Below are 18,982 nucleotides of genomic sequence, written 5' to 3'. Positions count from 1 at the left end.
TAATATTTCTGATATTATAGTGATTAAAGTAACACTTTAATTTATTGACCGTAATTTTTTTCTCCCTCATATGCAAAATATATATCTTTCCATAAAAATATATATTGATCGTAAGGCATACATATACTCTGTTAGATTATATTTTAATTTATTTGATTTATCATTCTAGCACTTTTTAGTAAGAGGTAGTCAAACATATATATATATATATATGCATGTATGTATACAAAAAACTTCACTATTTATTGTGTTATTTTTATTCAAATTTCATACATTGAGTTTTGTAAATTTGAATGATTTTATCTAAAATAACTCAATTACTTTTGTTAGACATTACTTAATTGAACTTTTATAAGTTCAGCTATATTATTAAAAATTTAACGAACGAAGATTAAATTTATATGAATATTTATTTATTATTGAAATGACAATAGTGCTTTGAAGTTTTTTTTAATACTACTTTGAATATTTTCTTTATTTTCATAAATAATGATACTAATTGCAATAATATGTAATATTTATTAATTTTTATTTATATAATTATATATTCTTAATCTCCTAAAGTATGAATATTTATTAACTATTGAAATAATAATAAGTGATTTGAATTAGCATTTTCTTCATTTTCATATCCGATCTTATTAATTACAATTGTATGTACTATTATTTAATTTTTGTAAAACATAATAATCTATGAATTAGTAAAACAATGAATATTTATTTACTATTGAAATAACAATAAGTGATTTGAGTTTGCATTTTCATATTTGCTACTATTAATTACAATAATATATATTATTATTATATTTTTATATAACATATTCATCTATTGAATTAATAAAACTATAAACATTTATTTACTATTAAAATAACAATAAGTGATCTGAATAATATGTATATAGGTTTAGAATATATTCTCTTATTTTTCATATATATTTTGTTTTAAATTTAATCTTTATAGAATGAGTTTTCCTAATTACGATGCTACCCCTATTTATTATCTCGTAGTCAAAATTATATTATATATAGATATGCTTATTTAATTTTTATATAACATATTAATCTATTTAATTGATACAACTATAAATATTTATTTACTATTAAAATAACAATAAGTGATTTGAATAAATACATATAGATTTAAAAATATATTCTCTTTTTTGTATATTTTGTTTTAAATTTAGCTTTTGTAGAATGAGTTTTTCTAATCACGACTCTACCTCATTTATGAGGCATTTGGTTTCAGAGTCAAAGTAACTTTGATTTTGATTGTGGAAAATGACAAATATTGTATAGTGTGTTGAGTTAAAGTTAAAGTTGACTTGGGAAATGTGCATTTTTATTGTGTAGTGGGTTGAGTTAAAGTTAAAGTTAAAGTTTTTGTGATTGTAACTCTGAAAACAAACGGGCTATAATATTATCTCGTAGTCAAGTTTATATTAGAGATAGATGTCAATTAACAAAGTTAATATCCCACATTTAGTAAATCAAAAAATTGAAAAAGGAAGCTTGATGTAATAATTATAAATCATGATGTGTTAATATATATACATATTATATATATATGAAATTAAATTTATGATTAATAAAAATTTATCCCTATTAACCACATATGAGTGAAACATATATATATGTTGACAGACATATAAATATGATGAAAATTATCAAAATAGTTGACTATATTTTATTTTTTCAAATCCTAAGGTTGAATCATTTTAATATTTACCCTATTAACTGTATTGGAGTAAAACTTATATATGTTGATAATGTATATAGATATAATTAAAGTCTTAAAAATAATCGAATATATTTTATTTACTTAAATCCTAATATTGAGTCTTTTTTAACCTATATATTATTATTTATTTTAAAAAAGAATTGCATATTATATTAAAATAATTTTTCATATATTTATTTTATTTCAATATTCTATTAAAGTATTGCATTTTATGTGTTATCAAATATAGAATTTTTTTCTAACCCTATGTTATATAAATATTTACCTTTCTAACCCTATTTATTTTTTAGTGTGAACCCTAATAATCGAAAGTCCAATTAGGTTATGACTAATCTAGTCAAGCCGGGTTGACTCATTAAGAGATAAAACTCTCACAACATGGATTTTCTGCATTCACAAGAACTCGAACTTGAGATCTTGTTTAAGCTAAACAAGCGTCGAACCACTTGAAACAAGCTATATTGTTTTCTAACCCTATTTATTATTTTGTTGTCAAATTTATATATATATATGTATATATTAGATATCTATACTACCTATATCTATCTATACTATTATAAAAAGTGAGAGATTTCTCCACCTGTCTTACTTTCACTTTCTATTTTTTGCCATAGCATTATAAATTTATTAATTCACCACCATTCAATTTAGGATATAATGGTAATTGTGACTAAATAACTATCCATTCTTTCCACCTTTTTCTCCTCCGTCCTCTCTCTCTCTCTCTCCTCTTCTCCCTCCTCTCCCTCATCTCTCCTCTCTTTTTTTTGTTATTTACGGTCCTCTCTCCAAAATTGTAATTGACCACTGTTTATTAATTTAATAATATCTAGTCCAGCAGACTGTGCATTGCGCGAGCGTTAATTTTATTGAAGTATTATCAAGTCATTTTATATAATTTTCATGAACTTTCCGGGATATAAAAAGAAGTTAGTGGGAGAGGAACTTGAGGAAAAATAAAGTCAAAGGCGATTTAATGCGAGAAAAAATATATTTACTGAAGAGGGTCAATGCCTACATGGCACATTCTCTTCACATGTAACCCTTACGTGGTAGCTCTTCCTTGCATGAACAGAAGATGCTTGTGGACTCTCGCGAGAGTCTAAATTACATAATGTATATATAAATAGATTTTTCTTTTTCTAATAATTTTGTAATTACTTTGAAATAATGTAACATCTTCAATTTTCTAATTGACTGTAAAATATCGATGGGAAGTATTATCGAAAGAAAATAATAAAAACATTATTTACTGTTAAAAAATAAAATTGCCCTAGCTACTTTTCTATTTTTTTTTCATTTTTTCCTATAAATTTATTTTAAAATACATATTTTGTGCAAAAAAACAATCAGTTTCCCTTTAGTACGACACTTTCCTTCCTTTAAACTTACAATTTTTACATTTTTTAAGGTCCACTGCGTATCATTGCATTTATTTTTTATGTTAATATAATCGTTATTTTTAAATCAAATTACTATTATTTTGGTAAATGCTAATTTTTTTTATGTTGCCGGGCGTAGCACGGGTGCATTTTCCTCTTGTATGTATTAGAGCGTGACCCACGCTATAAGCGGAATTATAAAGTAATTTTAATCTGAAAATTAAACTAACTATATATATTAATCTTGTCAAAATTACTGATTTTGAAAAGTTAATAGAAAAGAATCATATATTATTGTGTTGATATGATACACGTTAAAGAAAAAATAAGAAGAAACAAGTTAAAGAGAGAAGAGAGAGGGGAGAGATAATCTTGAGAGGAATTAAGAGTTGGTAGTTATAAAAAAAGTTAAAATTACAAAATTAACCTTTAACTTATATCAGTTAGTGATTATTAATTAACCTTATTATTTATTTATAGAGTTTTGGAAAAGGAAAGTTAGACAAACTAACTTCATTCTAACTTATATCCAGTTAATGATTATTAATTAACCTTGTTATTTATTTATGGGGTTTTGGAAAAGGAAAGTTAGATATACTAACTTCATTCTCCAATTTGTAGTAATAGACAGATGAAGCCAGATACAAACTTTGCGTCTCACATTCCTTATTCCAATTTTGCCCGTCCCAAAATTTCTTTCAGAACTTCCTTCACCCACTAGATGGAACTCCCTTTAAGTCATTTTATCAACACAGTTACTCCCCATTCCTTCCACTCTTCATGGAGAGTAGATAGTCGACAGTTACACAGTAACCGCCTCCTGGTTCCCATTACCAGCCACGGAGTCTTCATTATCTCCATGTTTACGGAAACTGAATTCCGTCTGCTTTCATTCTTTCTACAGAAGCTTAATTCCTTTCTTTGTTCCACCCTCTCTTGCTACTTTCCTGCGTAGCGCGGGTTGTCGCCTCTAATTTGATGTTATGATTACTAAAATCACCTTTTATCTACTAATATGGGTTGATTCAAGTGGATTCGACACTTAGTCTACTTAAGTAAGGTATCGGATTCGAGCCCTTATGAATGCAGAAAATTCACACTGAGAGAGCTTACCTCTTAGTGGACCGACTAAGCTGGCCGGATTAGTTAAGGCTCATTTGGATTTTCGGATACTAGAGTTCACACTGATAAAATTACCTTTTATCTCTATAAAGTAATATATATGTCAAAAAATATGAACAATTTCACTTGGTGCAGTTATATGAAAAAAAAAAAACCACTTTCCCAAACATTTTAAAAGAACAACAAAAAATTATATTAGACCACGAATAGCGCAAGTAAGAATCTTTAGAGAATAAAGTCGAGAACAAAGCGCCAAAAATAAATCTCAATTAAGAAATTTGAACTCAAAACTTTTGGTATAAAATTCACATGTAGAGTGGGTACACCTCTAGTATGTATGTATACTGTTACAAAAAGGGATAAGAAAGTTTGTCTAACTTTCGACTCTCCAAAATGCCCTTCAAAAAATAAAATGATAATTTGTGAACCATTAGATGACAAGGTAATTAAGGCTAAATAGGTAAAATTCATATGTTTGTTAATTACCCACTTCTCATATTATCTCTCTCCTCTTATTTTTCCTCTTCCCCCCTCTCACTTTTCTGTTTTCTCTACTGGCCGTTCTTTTCTTTTCTTTTCTTTTTCTCTTTTTACATAATTTTTTATTAATTATTAGCTGTTATTATCTACCAATTTTAAATTAAAATTCATTTTTCAATCTTATATATATATATATATTCACCTGTATTTGCAAAAATCATTAAAAATAATTTTCTAAAAAAATTAGCAAAGACATTATATTTCAAATTAATTTTTTATGTAATATCAACCATAACGTGATTAAAATTTATAAAGTAAATTTACATTTGGATCAAGCGTAGCGCGAGTTACACTGTAGCTATTTATTGATAGTAAAACAAGAAATTAGTTGATCAACTCGACCATAATTTGTTGGGGTCTTCGGCTTTTAGATACCAAGATCACATAAAGAATAATATTAACTAATTAATAAGATGATTGGATTCACTATTCTATTAACTTGAACTTTTGGATGGATTTACCGACCTAACCACTTACGGGAATAGTGGAGTTTTGACATAAATAATGAAGTAGACCAACAAAAAGAAATTAGGGTTGCTCGGTTTATCTACTATTATAGAGCACGAAGAACTCTTTCGTTTCACTTTCGATTGTCGAAATTGCCCAGACTACATATAATTTAATTAACACTGAGTTATGATGATAATTTTTTAATACTAACTTCCCACTAACTCTGTTTCCACTCCTTCTCTTTTCCCTAGTTTCCCTAGTTTTTCTCCCAATGTTCTCTTCGTCTTCAATGTAATAGTTTTTTTTCTTTTCCCTCTTTTTGCAATTATTATCTAACCAGTCCAAACACTTACTTGACTTCTTAATACTAAATGCAACTATTCAAGCAATATCTTAATGTACTACATATGTTTTTATCTTTTCATTCTCATATTATGTAACATCTATAACAATAAAACATACAACAAACGTAAAATTAATTATAATAAAATATAATACTTTAATTCAAAAATTGCTAGTCCATCCATGCAATTTCTATTTCATTGTATAGCAATAAGTTTTTTAAGTAGTTGATGTACTAAGTTGTAAATTTTTATTAACTCATTTTATTCCCTATAGTTTTTAATAAAATATTGTATAACAAAATTTTAAAATAAGGTGTTGTTTTGGGGAAAAGATAATTTATATAATTCATAAATATAATCCTTAAAAATTATTAATTATTATTTTTAAATCAAAAATATTATCTGTAATATTTCACTAATAATAATTACTATGACTTCTAGGTATAATATACACATTCCAACTGTAAGATTTTATATATTTGTTCATATCTTCAAATTAATTGATATGTTCATTCTTGTGAATGAACCTCATTAAATGCACTAATACTCCTTTACTTATTTATATATTAGATGTAATTTATTTAAAAGCTTTAGAGAAACTTTTTCAAGGTCGTTTGGTTTGCTATAGTCTTTGGATTTTGGAGTTTTTACCCCATATAGCTTATGGTTTACCCGTTTTATCAAATCTATCATGCCGTTAAATCTCTGTCAAAGTTTAATGATTTTGCCGCTGTAACCCCTTTATCCGGGATAGATTTGAGAAAAAAATTAAAGCCATGTGATAGTTTTGAGGAAATAATTAAAACCATAGGATAGACTTGGAAAAAATAAAATTAAAATCATGGGATAGATTTGGAGCCTGCTAACGTTTCATTAACGGACAAGATCATGCCGAGATAGATTTTGAGCAAAATATAAACCATGGGATATATCTGAAGAAAAAAAAACATATGCTAGATTTGACAAAATGCGTAAACCATGGATTATATGGCATAATTTCCCCTCGGATTTGTCCTGGAGAGATTTCCATATTTTTTTATATTGTTTGGTCACAACTGGTAACTATTGTAATCACTTCTCTAAGATAAAATTTTAAAATCATAATCGATAAAGATTTTATATTAGAAACAAGTATAATTCTCAAATTACAACAAGATTATTATTGTGGGATTCATATTTTATCACTGTAAAAAAAATCACTGGAAACATACTAGTTCATAGCAAAGGTCTAACCCATGCATAGCAATAGTCTAACCCACGTTCAGGTATAATGATTTTTTTTAATTATGCTCATGGATGATTAATTTTGGAAGAGGAAAAAAATAAGGGTAAAAAAATTTTAAAAATAAGAATTAGAGATAGAATTTGATAAGAAAGAAATATAACTAGCCATCCCACCCATGCGTTGCGCAAGATTATTATTAATGAAAAATAGTATATTTTATTATATAATTAGATATTTAAAAATATTAATTAGTTTATGATTGTAAAATTAAGCTATCGGTAATTTTTAAAATTGATGATAAAATGAAATAAATAAAATTACTTTCAATCAAAATTAAGTACCTTATTTACATAAATAGTACTTTTTAACTAAAAAAAGAATCATTTATAAATTTTAGTGATAATATTAACATAATCAAATTAATAAAATTATTTTAATAAAAATTAAGGTAATTACTTTATATTACAATGTAAATTTAAACTGACAAAACTGAAATGTATATGTCAAAAATTATAGGGGTTAATCTTGATTTGCAGCAAGAAGTTTGGACCAACCTAAGCCTCGCCCCTTTAGTTTTGGTTTGCATAAGTATGAAAAAATAGTTTTACGTCAATAAGTAATAATTTTTTAAAAAATATATGAAAATATAGTTTTACGTAAATAAGTACTTTACATAAATTTAAACTTTTCATTGCGTAAGTAATAGACTATTTTTAGAAGTAACAAACATAAGATATTGCCGCTCTCTGCCCGATATGTTATTGATTCTATTGGAACTTCAATCAACATAGCTAGCCTAGTTAAAGAACCTTTAACTAATCTACATCTATTTATATTTGTATCTATATATTAAATAATTCATATTACTCTCATGAGAGTACTCCGTTCATGCAATGAGCTACCACATAAGCATTATCGCGCCAGGAGGAGCTGGCACATAAGCATTCATCTCTCATTTGATACATTCTTGCTTCATTTTAATCATCTTTGATTATCTTCTTCCTTGTAGTGAAGCAATGTAATAGAGAACTAAGGGCTTGGGCTTAATACATGGCATCATCTTATTAATCTTGGAATGACACATGGCACAACCTTATTTAACATACTCTTTTGTTTTGCTATTATATATTATATATAGATGCGACAGAATGTGGATTAGGAGGTTGAGAGGAGAGTAAAATAAGGAGAGATTAAGACGTGAAAAAAAAATAGAGGGGAGAAAAATATTAAATGTTCAATATTGTCCATCTCTTTTATTTTGAATAATATCATATTTGAACTAAGAATAAGGGGTATTTTCAACTTTTTACCCGTATCTTATAAATAAGGTGGTAATTACATAATCTGACTTTCGCTTAAATAATAACTAGAGAAAATGCACCCGCACATAGTGCGGCAACATAAAAAATAGAAAATAAAATATGGCATATAATAGTGATTTAACTAAAAAATAAAACATAAAAATAAATGATAATCATGGCAAAGAAAAATAAATTGTAATCATATATAGTAGACCAAGTTTAACGGAAGAAATTAAGAGCCATAATATCGAAATATGTATTTCAAAATAAACTTAAAAAACTAATAAAATAAAAAATAAATAAAATAAGTATGTGTTTTGGGGCAGTTTTATTTTTTTTACATATAATAAGTATTACTTTTATTAGTTTGTTTTGGTACTATTTACAATCGATATTTTACTGTCAATTCAAAAACTAAATACACGTACGTTTTCACAAAGCAATTATAAACATATTTTATAGATAATTTTTAAATTAAAAAATAAAATTGTTTATCAAATTAAAATTATAATAAAACAATGATGTTACTACAGTTTTTGGTATGCGAAAGCAGATACTTTAAGATTTTATATATACAAGAGGAAAACGCACCCACGTGATCCGCAACATCGTAAAAAGAATTTTGAATTTACCAAAATAATGGTAATTTGATTTAAAAATATAAATTATATTAACATAAAAAATTAAATGCCATTAGTGGATCCTTAAAAGTATGTAAAAATAGCAAGTTTAAGGAAAATACCATACTAAAGGGAAATTGATTTTTTTTTGCACAAAATATGTATTTAAAAATAAATTCAAAGGAAAGAAATTAATAAAAGGAAAAAAAGAAAAGTAGCTAGGGAAATTTTATTTTTTAATAGTAAATAATGTTTTTATTATTTTCTTTTAATAATACTTCCTATCGATATTTTACTGTCAATTCAAAAATTAAAGATGTTTACATTATTTCGAAGTATATTACAAAATAATCAAAAAGAAAAATTATTATAAAACTAATTAATAAACAATTTGGTCAACTGCAACTTTGAAGAGCTGACTGTAAATAACAAAAAAGAGAGGAAAGACCAGAGAGAAGAGGAGGGAAGAGAGAGATAGAACGGAGGAGAAAATAGTGGAGAGAGTGGGTAGTTATTCATTCATAATTATCATTATACCCTAAATTGAATGGTCCTGAATTAATAGATTTAAAATTTTATGGGCAAAAATGGAAAGTAAAAGCGAGGCGGGTAGAGAAATCTCTAACTTTATATAATAGTACATATAATAGTATAAATATATATACATTTATTATATATTTTTCTGGTCAAATAATTTTTTCTGGATGGTTACTGGTCAAATAATTTTTCTTGTAGGTTCTTTCTCCAATCTTCAGTTCTTTTTATTGGAAAAAGGGATCAAAAAATTTGATTAATAATTTTCACTGATTGATTAGAGTTTGTGTAGCACGGGTTCTTAAACATTTCTAGAATTTTTAATAATTGTTACTATTAAAGTCGCAATAAGGAAAGGAAATATATAATATAATTAAGGATTAGGTAATTTTTACTTCAAAGTAAAAGTCATTTTTGGTAAATAAAAATAAGTCATTTATTTTATTTGGGGCAAAATAAGTGACTATTTTTTCGCTAGTAGAGCTTTACCTCTTAGTGAGCTCACCCGGCTCGAATGGATTAGTCGAGAAACCATTAGGATTCTAAATAGCACGGTGCACATAAAAAAGTGATGATTTTAAATGAGAGAACGCAGGTGGTTTTGTAACTTTGCATGGGTAGTTTTTCCTCTCTATTTTTTTCTCCTTCAGCCGAAATATTAGTCCCAAGGAGAAGTTTTAGGAGCATAGGAGGTAAAGGAGAGCGATAAAGAGATAATTTAAGTGGTCAATTTTATCCTTATTTCCCTTTTTTTTTACTGGCGTGAGCAAATTTTATAAGAGTAAATCGAAAACAGAAAGTAAGATAAAAAGACTTCATATCTCACTTTATATGATAAAGTATAAATAGTATAGATAATTAAGAATTAGGTAATTTTCAGTAATTTTTCGAAGAATCAAGAAGTCATTCTATTTTATTGGGGTTTAAAAAAGTGATAATTTTTATTAAAATTAATAAAATAATAAATGAGAGAACGCAGGCGGTTTTCCAACTTTATATGGGTAGTTTTTCCTTCTTATTTTTTTCCTTCGGCAGACATATTAGTCCCGACTCCCAAGGAGACGTTTTAGGAGCATTTTTAGGGGAGCTATTAAAAGGAGAGAGAGAAAAAAAAATTAATTGGTCAATTTTCTAACTGGCTTGAGCAAATTTTATAAGGGTAAAGTTGGAAATAGAAAATGAGACAAAAAGTTATCATCTATAACTTTATATAATAGTATATATGACAAGACCATACCCGCGCTACGCGATGTTAGAGGCAATTATTTTATGAAGTAATGAAATTAATAAAAAGAATTGCAAATGGAAAGTTAAAAAATATTTATAACGTCTAAATGGAGAGGAGAGAGAATAGGAAAAAGAATTTGTGGAAGAAAGTGTTAGTGAGTCGTTAGAGATAATGTATCAATTTATTAATACACCATTAATCTAATGGTTCGAAATTAATTTTGTTACTTTTCCATGGGCAATGTAGGAAAATAAATGTTACACCATTCACTTCTTTTCCAATATAAGTAGTAATGCATTTAAGATATATGATACAATATATTCTAGGGTTAATTGCATCAATGGCCAAAAAGTTTCATAAATGTTACACGTTGGTCAAAAAAGTTTTTTTGGTAACTTGTTGGTACATTAAGTTTCAAAACCGTTTCAATGCAGTGCATTCCGTCATCTCTTACTTGACACTGTTAGTTCAACGCTGACGTGGCTTATTACGGATCACTGTCATCTCTCTCTCTCAATTAAAAAAACAGTTTCTCTCTCGTATGTCTATCAACTCTCTCTTCTCTCTCTTTCTCACTAATGTCTCTCATTCTCCTCTCCCCACTCAGATCTCTCTATCAACTCTCTCCTCACTCTCTCTTCTCTCTTTATCTATAGCCCGTGAGGAATGAGGAAGGAAGATCGAGAAAGGAGAAGAGAAGGCAAAGGCGTTTCCTTAGTCCTGACTACCACCATCGGATCGGCTCCCGCCGGCGAGCAACTCATCGCCACCCCATCACCACACTGATACCTCCTCCTTCCTATCTCTTGTACTTGCTAGCCCTCGCATGAAATCAGATCTATTGCCCCGACCTCCTCTGTCTCAGCTCTCTCCACTTGGAACCCAAGCTCATGACCATAGCACCGCTGTGAGTTTCCACTCCTCCACCGCTGCAGGTTCCTGAGCTTCTCTACGGTCTGGAACCAATCCAAGCTCAAGCACGCATCTAGTCATTGCCCCACCTCCTCTACATCCCGAGTTCACGAGCTCAATCCCGCTCTTCTGCCCATTCTCTTTCCCTTTCTCGCTCCCTTATGTTCTCAGCTATCACAGTTTGCGTCTAATTTAATCTCATTGTGAACCCTTAAGTTACTTAAAGAAACATTTTGCACCATTATGTAACTTCTGTAAAATATTTTATACTATTAAGTTACAACTTCAAAAGAGTTTGCACCATCATGTAATGTTCTACCCAAAACATATAACAATTTGAAAGATTGAGCTTGGTCACGTCAGAAAGGTGCTGACACGTGGTGAGCCACGTCAGCATCGGCTTGACGGCATCAATCGCGAAATGACGGTATGTACTATACTACAACAACTTTGAAAGATTATGTACCATTAAGTGGCAAAAAAACTATTTGGACCATATTGTAATATTTGTAAAATATTTTGGACAAGCAGTGCAATTTACCTGATATTCTATTATCACTCACATCTTCGATAATCCATATATATTTATCATATACAACAATTTTACATTTCCATCTATAATATCTAAGAAAAATGATTTCATAATTATATTTTTCCTCTAATTTTTGCATCTCATTCTAACAGTACTCCGAACAAACGCTCCCTTAGTCAAAGGTTTGACCTAGAGAGAGACATCATCAATGCCATAAATGGTGTTTGGTTCATTAATTTCGTAGGTCACCACCCGTATTAAATCGAATAGTGCCAGATTGTTGCCATTGGTATCTTCATAAATTTTCTTGGATTGGTATAGGAAAGCAAATACTTTAATATATATATATATATATATATCTTGCCAAATAATTTTGAAAAAAAGTACAAAAACCCTCATGTGGTTCGGATTCGAGACAAATTGCACCATATATTTTTGTTAAGGATAATTATCCACATGTGGTGTATTCTGTTAGACATAGGGGGTTACGACGTTAGTTTTTTTTTCGTTTTTAGTTCTCAATCTTTAGCCTTTTAATTATTTTGATTCTAAATATTTTTTCTTTTATCATTCATATCCTCAACTTTTCATTTTGTTTCATTTTAGTCATACAAAGAAAATAGAAAAGGAAGGAGGGGTCGGGACCGCCAATCGGCGACCCCGATCCCTCCATCGAGGTCACCGGTACCCATAGAGAATGTCGGCAACCTCGGTGGAGGGGTTGGGGTCACCGATTGGTGGCCCCAATCCCGAATCAATCGGGGACTCCGAGTCGAAGGTGCCTGGTCAATTCGGGGTTGAGGCCGCCAATTGACAACCCCAACCCCTCCACCGAGATAGTCGGCGTCCTCCGTGGGTACTGGCAAGCTCGGTGGAGGGGTCGGGATCGCTGATTGGAGGCCCCAACCTCGAATCGACCGGGGACCTCCGACTATCCCCGATTGATTTGGGGTTGGGACCGAGGGTCGTCGATTGGCAGTTCCGACCTCTCCTTCCCATTTGATTTTCTTTGTAGGACTAAAATGAAAAGTTAAGGGTAGAAATGATAAAAAAAAAGATTTAGAACCAAAATGATTAAAATGTTAAAGATTGAGAACTGAAAATGAAAAAAAAAAAACTAACGCCGTGACCCACTATATTTAACGGAATACTCCAAAGGGGAGCTAATTGTCCATAACAAAAACACATTGTGCAATTTGTCCCGACCTCAAATCGCAAAGGGGGTTTTTGTACTTTTCCCAATAATTTTTCCTGATTGTTACCGGTCAAATAATTTGTCTTGACCGTTTTTTTCCCTCCGATCGTCGGTTAATGGAAAATTGAAACAAAAAATTGGATTAATAGGCAGTCAGTCACCCATTCCGAAAACCTGACAGTTTAGACTGACTTAGCTACCCTCACAAGAGTGTGACCAATGCCAAAGTTATGGTTTATAATGACTTCCTATGTCAAGCAAAATTCTCTTTGGAGTTGTAACTTGTAAGATTTTAGAGCAACTCGTCTTAGGAGAACTTTTAAGAATGGTATTAGGGTGGCAACCACTGCCGCGGAAAATCTTTGAAGGCCTTAGAAGCCACTGGCAATCCCCGAAAAGGAAACAGCTTTTGCGAAATATTTTTACGAAAATATAACGACCTTATATAAACAAAAATAAAAGATTATGTCCACTGAAAAATGGCACGAGATTTGATCGGACTTGATTAACTTTAGGGTTAATGATATAAAAAAAAACACGACCTTTTGTTAAATTCTTATTTCTAGTATGATATTTTAGAAATCGCACAAAAATGTTCAATTTTTTGGTTTAATTATAAATCTAACATGATAGTACGGCCTTTTGATTTACTATCAAATTTAGCATGACCTTTCATTTTTGTTTCAAATCTAACACGATTTTTTTGTGCCAATGGCACAATGTGATTGGATGAGTGAATCCACATATTTTTATTTAATATAAAATTATTCTGAAAATTTAAAAAAAAAATAAGTGACGGAGGGGGTCATGATTGATGAAAATGGGGTAGAGCAGGCGATGGTGGCCTTCATTGCAGCCATTCCCAATTGACGGGGGGGGGGGGGGGGGGGGGGGGGGGGGGGGGGGGGTGGTTCCGTAATCGTCGCCCCCATTGCGGCCACCACCCCACCACCGTCGGCCTCCTCCCTCTTTTTCCTCAGTGGCGGTCCCCTCCCTCCCTTATTTTTAATTTTGAGAATAATTTTTATTGAATAAAAACATGTGAAATCCACTCATTCAATCATGTTATGTCACGTGACACAAAAAAGTCATGCTAGATTTGAAACAAAAACAAAAGGTCTTGCTAAATTTAAAACTAAATCAAACGGTAGTGTCTTTTGTGTGATTTTTGAGAGGTTGTGCTAAATTTAAAATTAAAATAAAATGTCATGCTATCGTGTATTTTTGTGTTATTTCTAAAAGGTCGTATTAGAAATAGAAATTTGATCAAACATCATTCTTTTTTACGTCATTTAACCCTTAACTTTATGATTATCTCCAATAGTCCAGATCCCGAAAGCTTTTACCCATTGTTGTACGGCTCGTTATTTGCAGCAGCCTTGAATATTTATGTTACCTTAGAATTAGAATGTACAAAGAACTGAATACACAGTAACAATACGGCCTGCCTGCATTGATCAAACATGCCTACATACGATTTCACCATTGTCCAAATAAATTTCGTATCAACTCATCTCGAGGAGCTCTAAAGATATTTATAAGAACATGGCAAGGCATGCTGCGGCATGAAATCAAAATAGCCATAACCATCTGATAACATCAGCCCTGTGTAGATTGATTTTCTAACCGAGCCGGATTGGTGATATGAAACCTTCTGCACAGCCTGGCCATGAATTGCCATCCATGATTATTTCAGTAAATCAAACAGATAGCTTCATATTGAATGGAATAATTTTTATAACAGAAGGGAGCAAATTTTCTACTACAACAAATCAAATGGCAAAATTTTATACATCATCCTATATATATAATCTACGAGCGGGATCCACATCCATAAACATTACAAATGACACATCTAACTGAGTACAGGTATACACAACATCGACTACCAGGTTCATCTTCTAGTTTTTGCGACTTACCCATCGCTCGGTGGAGGTGCTCAAGGGCAACTAGGAATTGTTCTTTAACGAAATAATCAGAGGTAGCACAAAAAATTTAATACTCCAATTGCATACCTTCATAAGGGCATTTCCTTCAAATCGGTCGTAAAAACCCGATTTGATGGCCCTTGAGATTGACTTTTTCTTTTTTCTTTTAATAATTTTCACGACCTCCTCCCCATTTCCTTGCCTGAAAAGTCACCACCTCCAAAGGGCGCTGCTGTTGCTGCCACGTCGAGGCCTCCCCCAATGGAGGTGATTAAGGCTGATAAGCTGCCATTAGGGCTGCCACCCACAGCCATGCCCAGCCCGAGAAAATCCAGGGTAGTTTTACTTGGACCGAACACTGAAGGGGTCCCCATCATAAGTTCCTTCAATCCCGAACTTCCATCACTTGGAAGGCCGAGGCCCAACCCAGAAGCTACTGAGGCATTCTCCGAATCCATGCTTGTGGAGGCCCAATGGATATTTTCTGCCGCCCCAGAAGACGGCTGAGAAGGGACGATCCCAAGACCACGAAGCAAGGAGGCATTGGTGGCAGTGGCCCCCATTTGGGCAGCCTTCTGGAGGAGAGCAGTGGCCGACATGGCAGGTTGTGACGGAGGCGGTGGAGGAGGAGCATACTGCCTCCTCTCTGGCCCCCCGAAGAGGGATGATGACCCGCCGTGATTGGTCGAGAGACAGAGGGATATGGGCTCGAGCGAGGGAGAAGGGCCAAGATCACTAGGCCCGTCTGGCTGGGCCATGGCCCGGATCAAGTCTGTGAAGGCTGGTGCCTGTTGCGAATGTAAGCTTGCCGAGCTAGTCGAGGGGGCAAACAGGCCTGCAATGAGGCTATTGCCCGTATGCCCATTACTGCTAGAGCTTGTGCTGCTGCTGCTGCAGCTTCCAATAAGGTTTGTTCTAACTGGTTGTTCTTCTAAAACCTGAGGCGGGTGGTTTTCGGGCAATTCTGCAAAAGCAATTGAAGTCGTACGTTAACATTTCTGTAAAAGAAGCCAAAAGAGGGATCACTTACCATCATAGAAGAAGCAGTTTTATTTACAGAAGAAAGCACCTTTGGAGGCAGAAAAGGTTAATCAACAACAGTAGCAAGTCTTCTTTCTTTCCTTTACCTTATCCCACACTTCTCACTTCTTTTTATTTATGGCTTTTAAATCCATGAGTATCTTCTTTGTAATCTCATGAAGGAATACCGTTAAGGTACTTCCTTCTGATATATACAAATAATGGAACATAGAGATGATTTCACATAAAAAACAAACATCAGTAACAGACAAAAGCAGCTAAGATCCAAGAACAAGTATGGTTAAACAACCAACAGATTTGGTTTTGTTTTTTTCCACTAAATATGAACAAACAAGATTTTGGTTTTATCTATTTCTCAGAACCACATGACAAATTAATTTAATTACAAAAGACAAACTAAAAAATTACCAGCAGCAGCTGGAGGATCAGCCAATATAGAGGACAACACTGTAGCTGAGGGCTGCACTGCCGCTGGAGGAGGAGGTGGAGGAGAAGCCGAGATCTTGACTTTCGGATCAGGCTCTAAATCAGGTTTTTCAGTGGCCGGAGATGGCATTGTCAGACGCGGATCCTGATCCGGAGGGTAAGGCTGAGGCTGAGGCTGAGGCTGAGGCTGAGTCTCAGCTTTTGCACTCTCCTCTGCTAAAGCATCACAGAAGGCCCGATGCGTGATAAAGCTGTCCCTCCTGCAAAAGCAACCACGGACCAAAACCAACCACCATTTCACTTGACAATCTCTGATAACTCATAGGTGTTCACAATTGCTTCGTTCAGTAGGATCTATAACCCATTTGGCATAGGAAACATTTCAGCAGAAACTTGGAACCGGCCCCCACTATAAAACTGGGGAATTTGGACTATCTTTCAGAAACAAATGGGATGAGATTGAATTCAATACCTTGAGAACAAGGTCCCGCAGTCACACTTGTACTCCCGTGTGCCGCAGATCTTTGAATGGGCCTTCCAGTCAGACTGGACCGCATACTTCTTTGAGCACTTCTCGCACTTCCACTTCTTCTCTCCGTGCTTCCTGCAAAAGTGCTTCTTGATCCCCGTCAGGTCCCCGAGAGCCCGGGAGGGGTCGTGATGGACGCAGGTGAGCTCAGGGCACACGTAGACCCGCTTCTTCACCTCCTTGCCCGACCTCTGCCTCAGCTTCCACGGGAGATTGTGGCCCCGCCGGTGGAGCTGGAGGTTCTGATCCCGCTGAAACCCCTTATTGCAGATTTCGCAAACGAACCGGTTTGTAGCCAAGAGGGTCTTCGGAGACAGAGCTATCACCTCTGCATCTGGATCTATTAAGATTTTCGCCCCACCAGACAAGTGCTTCGGTTAGAGCTTATTAGAGTGGCCCCAACACACCCAATCATACAAGCTAAAAATCAACCCCTCAAGCCCAAACAGATTCAAGAGGCCATAATAGACTGAAAATCAGAAGTCAAACACCAAATTAACGCAAAATCACTAAACCTATGCATCACCCAAAGCATAATATTCCACACTGTGAAACATCTGATTCCTGATACGACCCAGAAAGATAGTAAACTGAAGATGTATTTTCAAGCAAACATCTAATCAATCAAGTAGATTCTTGAATACCCAGAAACAGAGTAGCAGTAGTACAAATCAAGATGGGATTTTTTGGGAGGGAATGATACCGGGCATTCCAGGGAGGTTGCGCTTCTTCTTGGCGGTGGGTGGGGGAGGCGGGGGCTGGTTGCCGGAGGACGAGACGCTGGCCTCACCGGAGGCAGTGGGGGAGCTGTTGCCCACTTCTGCAGGCATGCTTATATCTATCAGTGTAATCTATCAAGGCCCGAAAGAAGGCTTTCTTTTCCTCGGATTCAAACCTATAAGTGGACAAAAATGGAGGAAAAGCCAAACAAGTCGACTTCTTCTTCTTCTTCCTCCTCCTCACCACTTCGCCACAAGGCTCCAAAAGAAAGGCAAAGAAAACCAAAAATAAATAAAAAATAAATAAAAAGGAATAAAAAATACAATAGAGGAGGAGAAGGGTGAGGGTGAGTGAAAGGGATTAAGAAATGGAAGAAAGGAAAGTTCCTATCTTTCTAGGGTTTTGGTCTCCTCTGCTTTGCCTCTCCCTCAGCTACCAGTCAATTTCACACTTTCATTTTTTTTAATTTAATTTTTCTTGTTGGGGTTCGTTCCCTTTTTTCTTGTTTACCCACCTAACATTTTCTCTGATGGAGTCTCTGACTATTAACTCACAATAACCAAAGAACTCAATGATTGTACCCCAAGACCCTCCTCTGCAGATAAAGCTCCCTCCTTTACCAAAAACCCATGATCATCATCACAAGAACGGGGGGGAGCTGATCGCCCACGAGCTCGATGATTTCGATCCGACGATCTTTAGACCCAACCGGGCAATGGAGACCCTTTGATTTGCTGGAGATTTTTCTTTCTTTTAGGATCCAAATTCCGGTGCTTGTGCTTGAGATGGGATGCGACAAGGATCAAGCATGACTCAGAAAATCTAGAGACAGGGAAGACTGACCGCAAGAGAGGGGAAGAGAGAGGTGTGTAAGAAAAGAACAACAAAGTGGTTTTCCGAAAGTCGTTGCCTTGTGGCTCTCTCTCTTTCTCAAAAGTCCTAAAAGGAAGCTTTTCATTGATAGGAGTGGAATAGGGTTTTAAAAAGAGATATTAATCAATATCAATGTCAAAGTTAAATTTAGATAATCTCGAGTGCGATTCAGAGCCAAACTGATCTCTCAGTGCACGAGATTTTGAGGTGCAAATTACCTCATGATTAAGATTAAATCGATGTAAAAATGAAGTTATTCATAATTAATAGAATGAGAATATTTTATTATTTAATCAAAAGATAAAATTATTTGACAAAAAACTAAGGGGTAGTATCCACTGA

At 33.3% G+C, this 18,982-nt stretch overlaps 1 protein-coding gene across 1 annotated transcript; it reads right to left on the bottom strand.

Annotated features, from left to right (window-relative positions):
- Positions 1–14,836: 14,836 nt before the first annotated feature.
- On the bottom strand, positions 14,837–18,690 carry LOC116211323 (zinc finger protein GAI-ASSOCIATED FACTOR 1-like). The gene is made up of 4 exons (XM_031545650.1): positions 17,751–18,690; positions 16,991–17,387; positions 16,501–16,778; positions 14,837–16,015 (listed from the first exon to the last, which is right to left on the bottom strand). Exons 1-4 carry the CDS (start codon positions 17,875–17,877, stop codon positions 15,228–15,230), a joined length of 1,590 nt encoding a protein of 529 aa, XP_031401510.1. The 5' UTR covers positions 17,878–18,690; the 3' UTR covers positions 14,837–15,227.
- Between the last annotated feature and the right edge of the window lie 292 nt (positions 18,691–18,982).

The sequence above is a fragment of the Punica granatum genome, chromosome 6 (assembly GCF_007655135.1).
Source record: "Punica granatum isolate Tunisia-2019 chromosome 6, ASM765513v2, whole genome shotgun sequence".
Classification (NCBI taxonomy): domain Eukaryota; kingdom Viridiplantae; phylum Streptophyta; class Magnoliopsida; order Myrtales; family Lythraceae; genus Punica; species Punica granatum.
The sequence above is the reverse complement of the archived record's forward strand: the minus strand, read 5'-3'. Positions and strand labels throughout refer to the sequence as shown.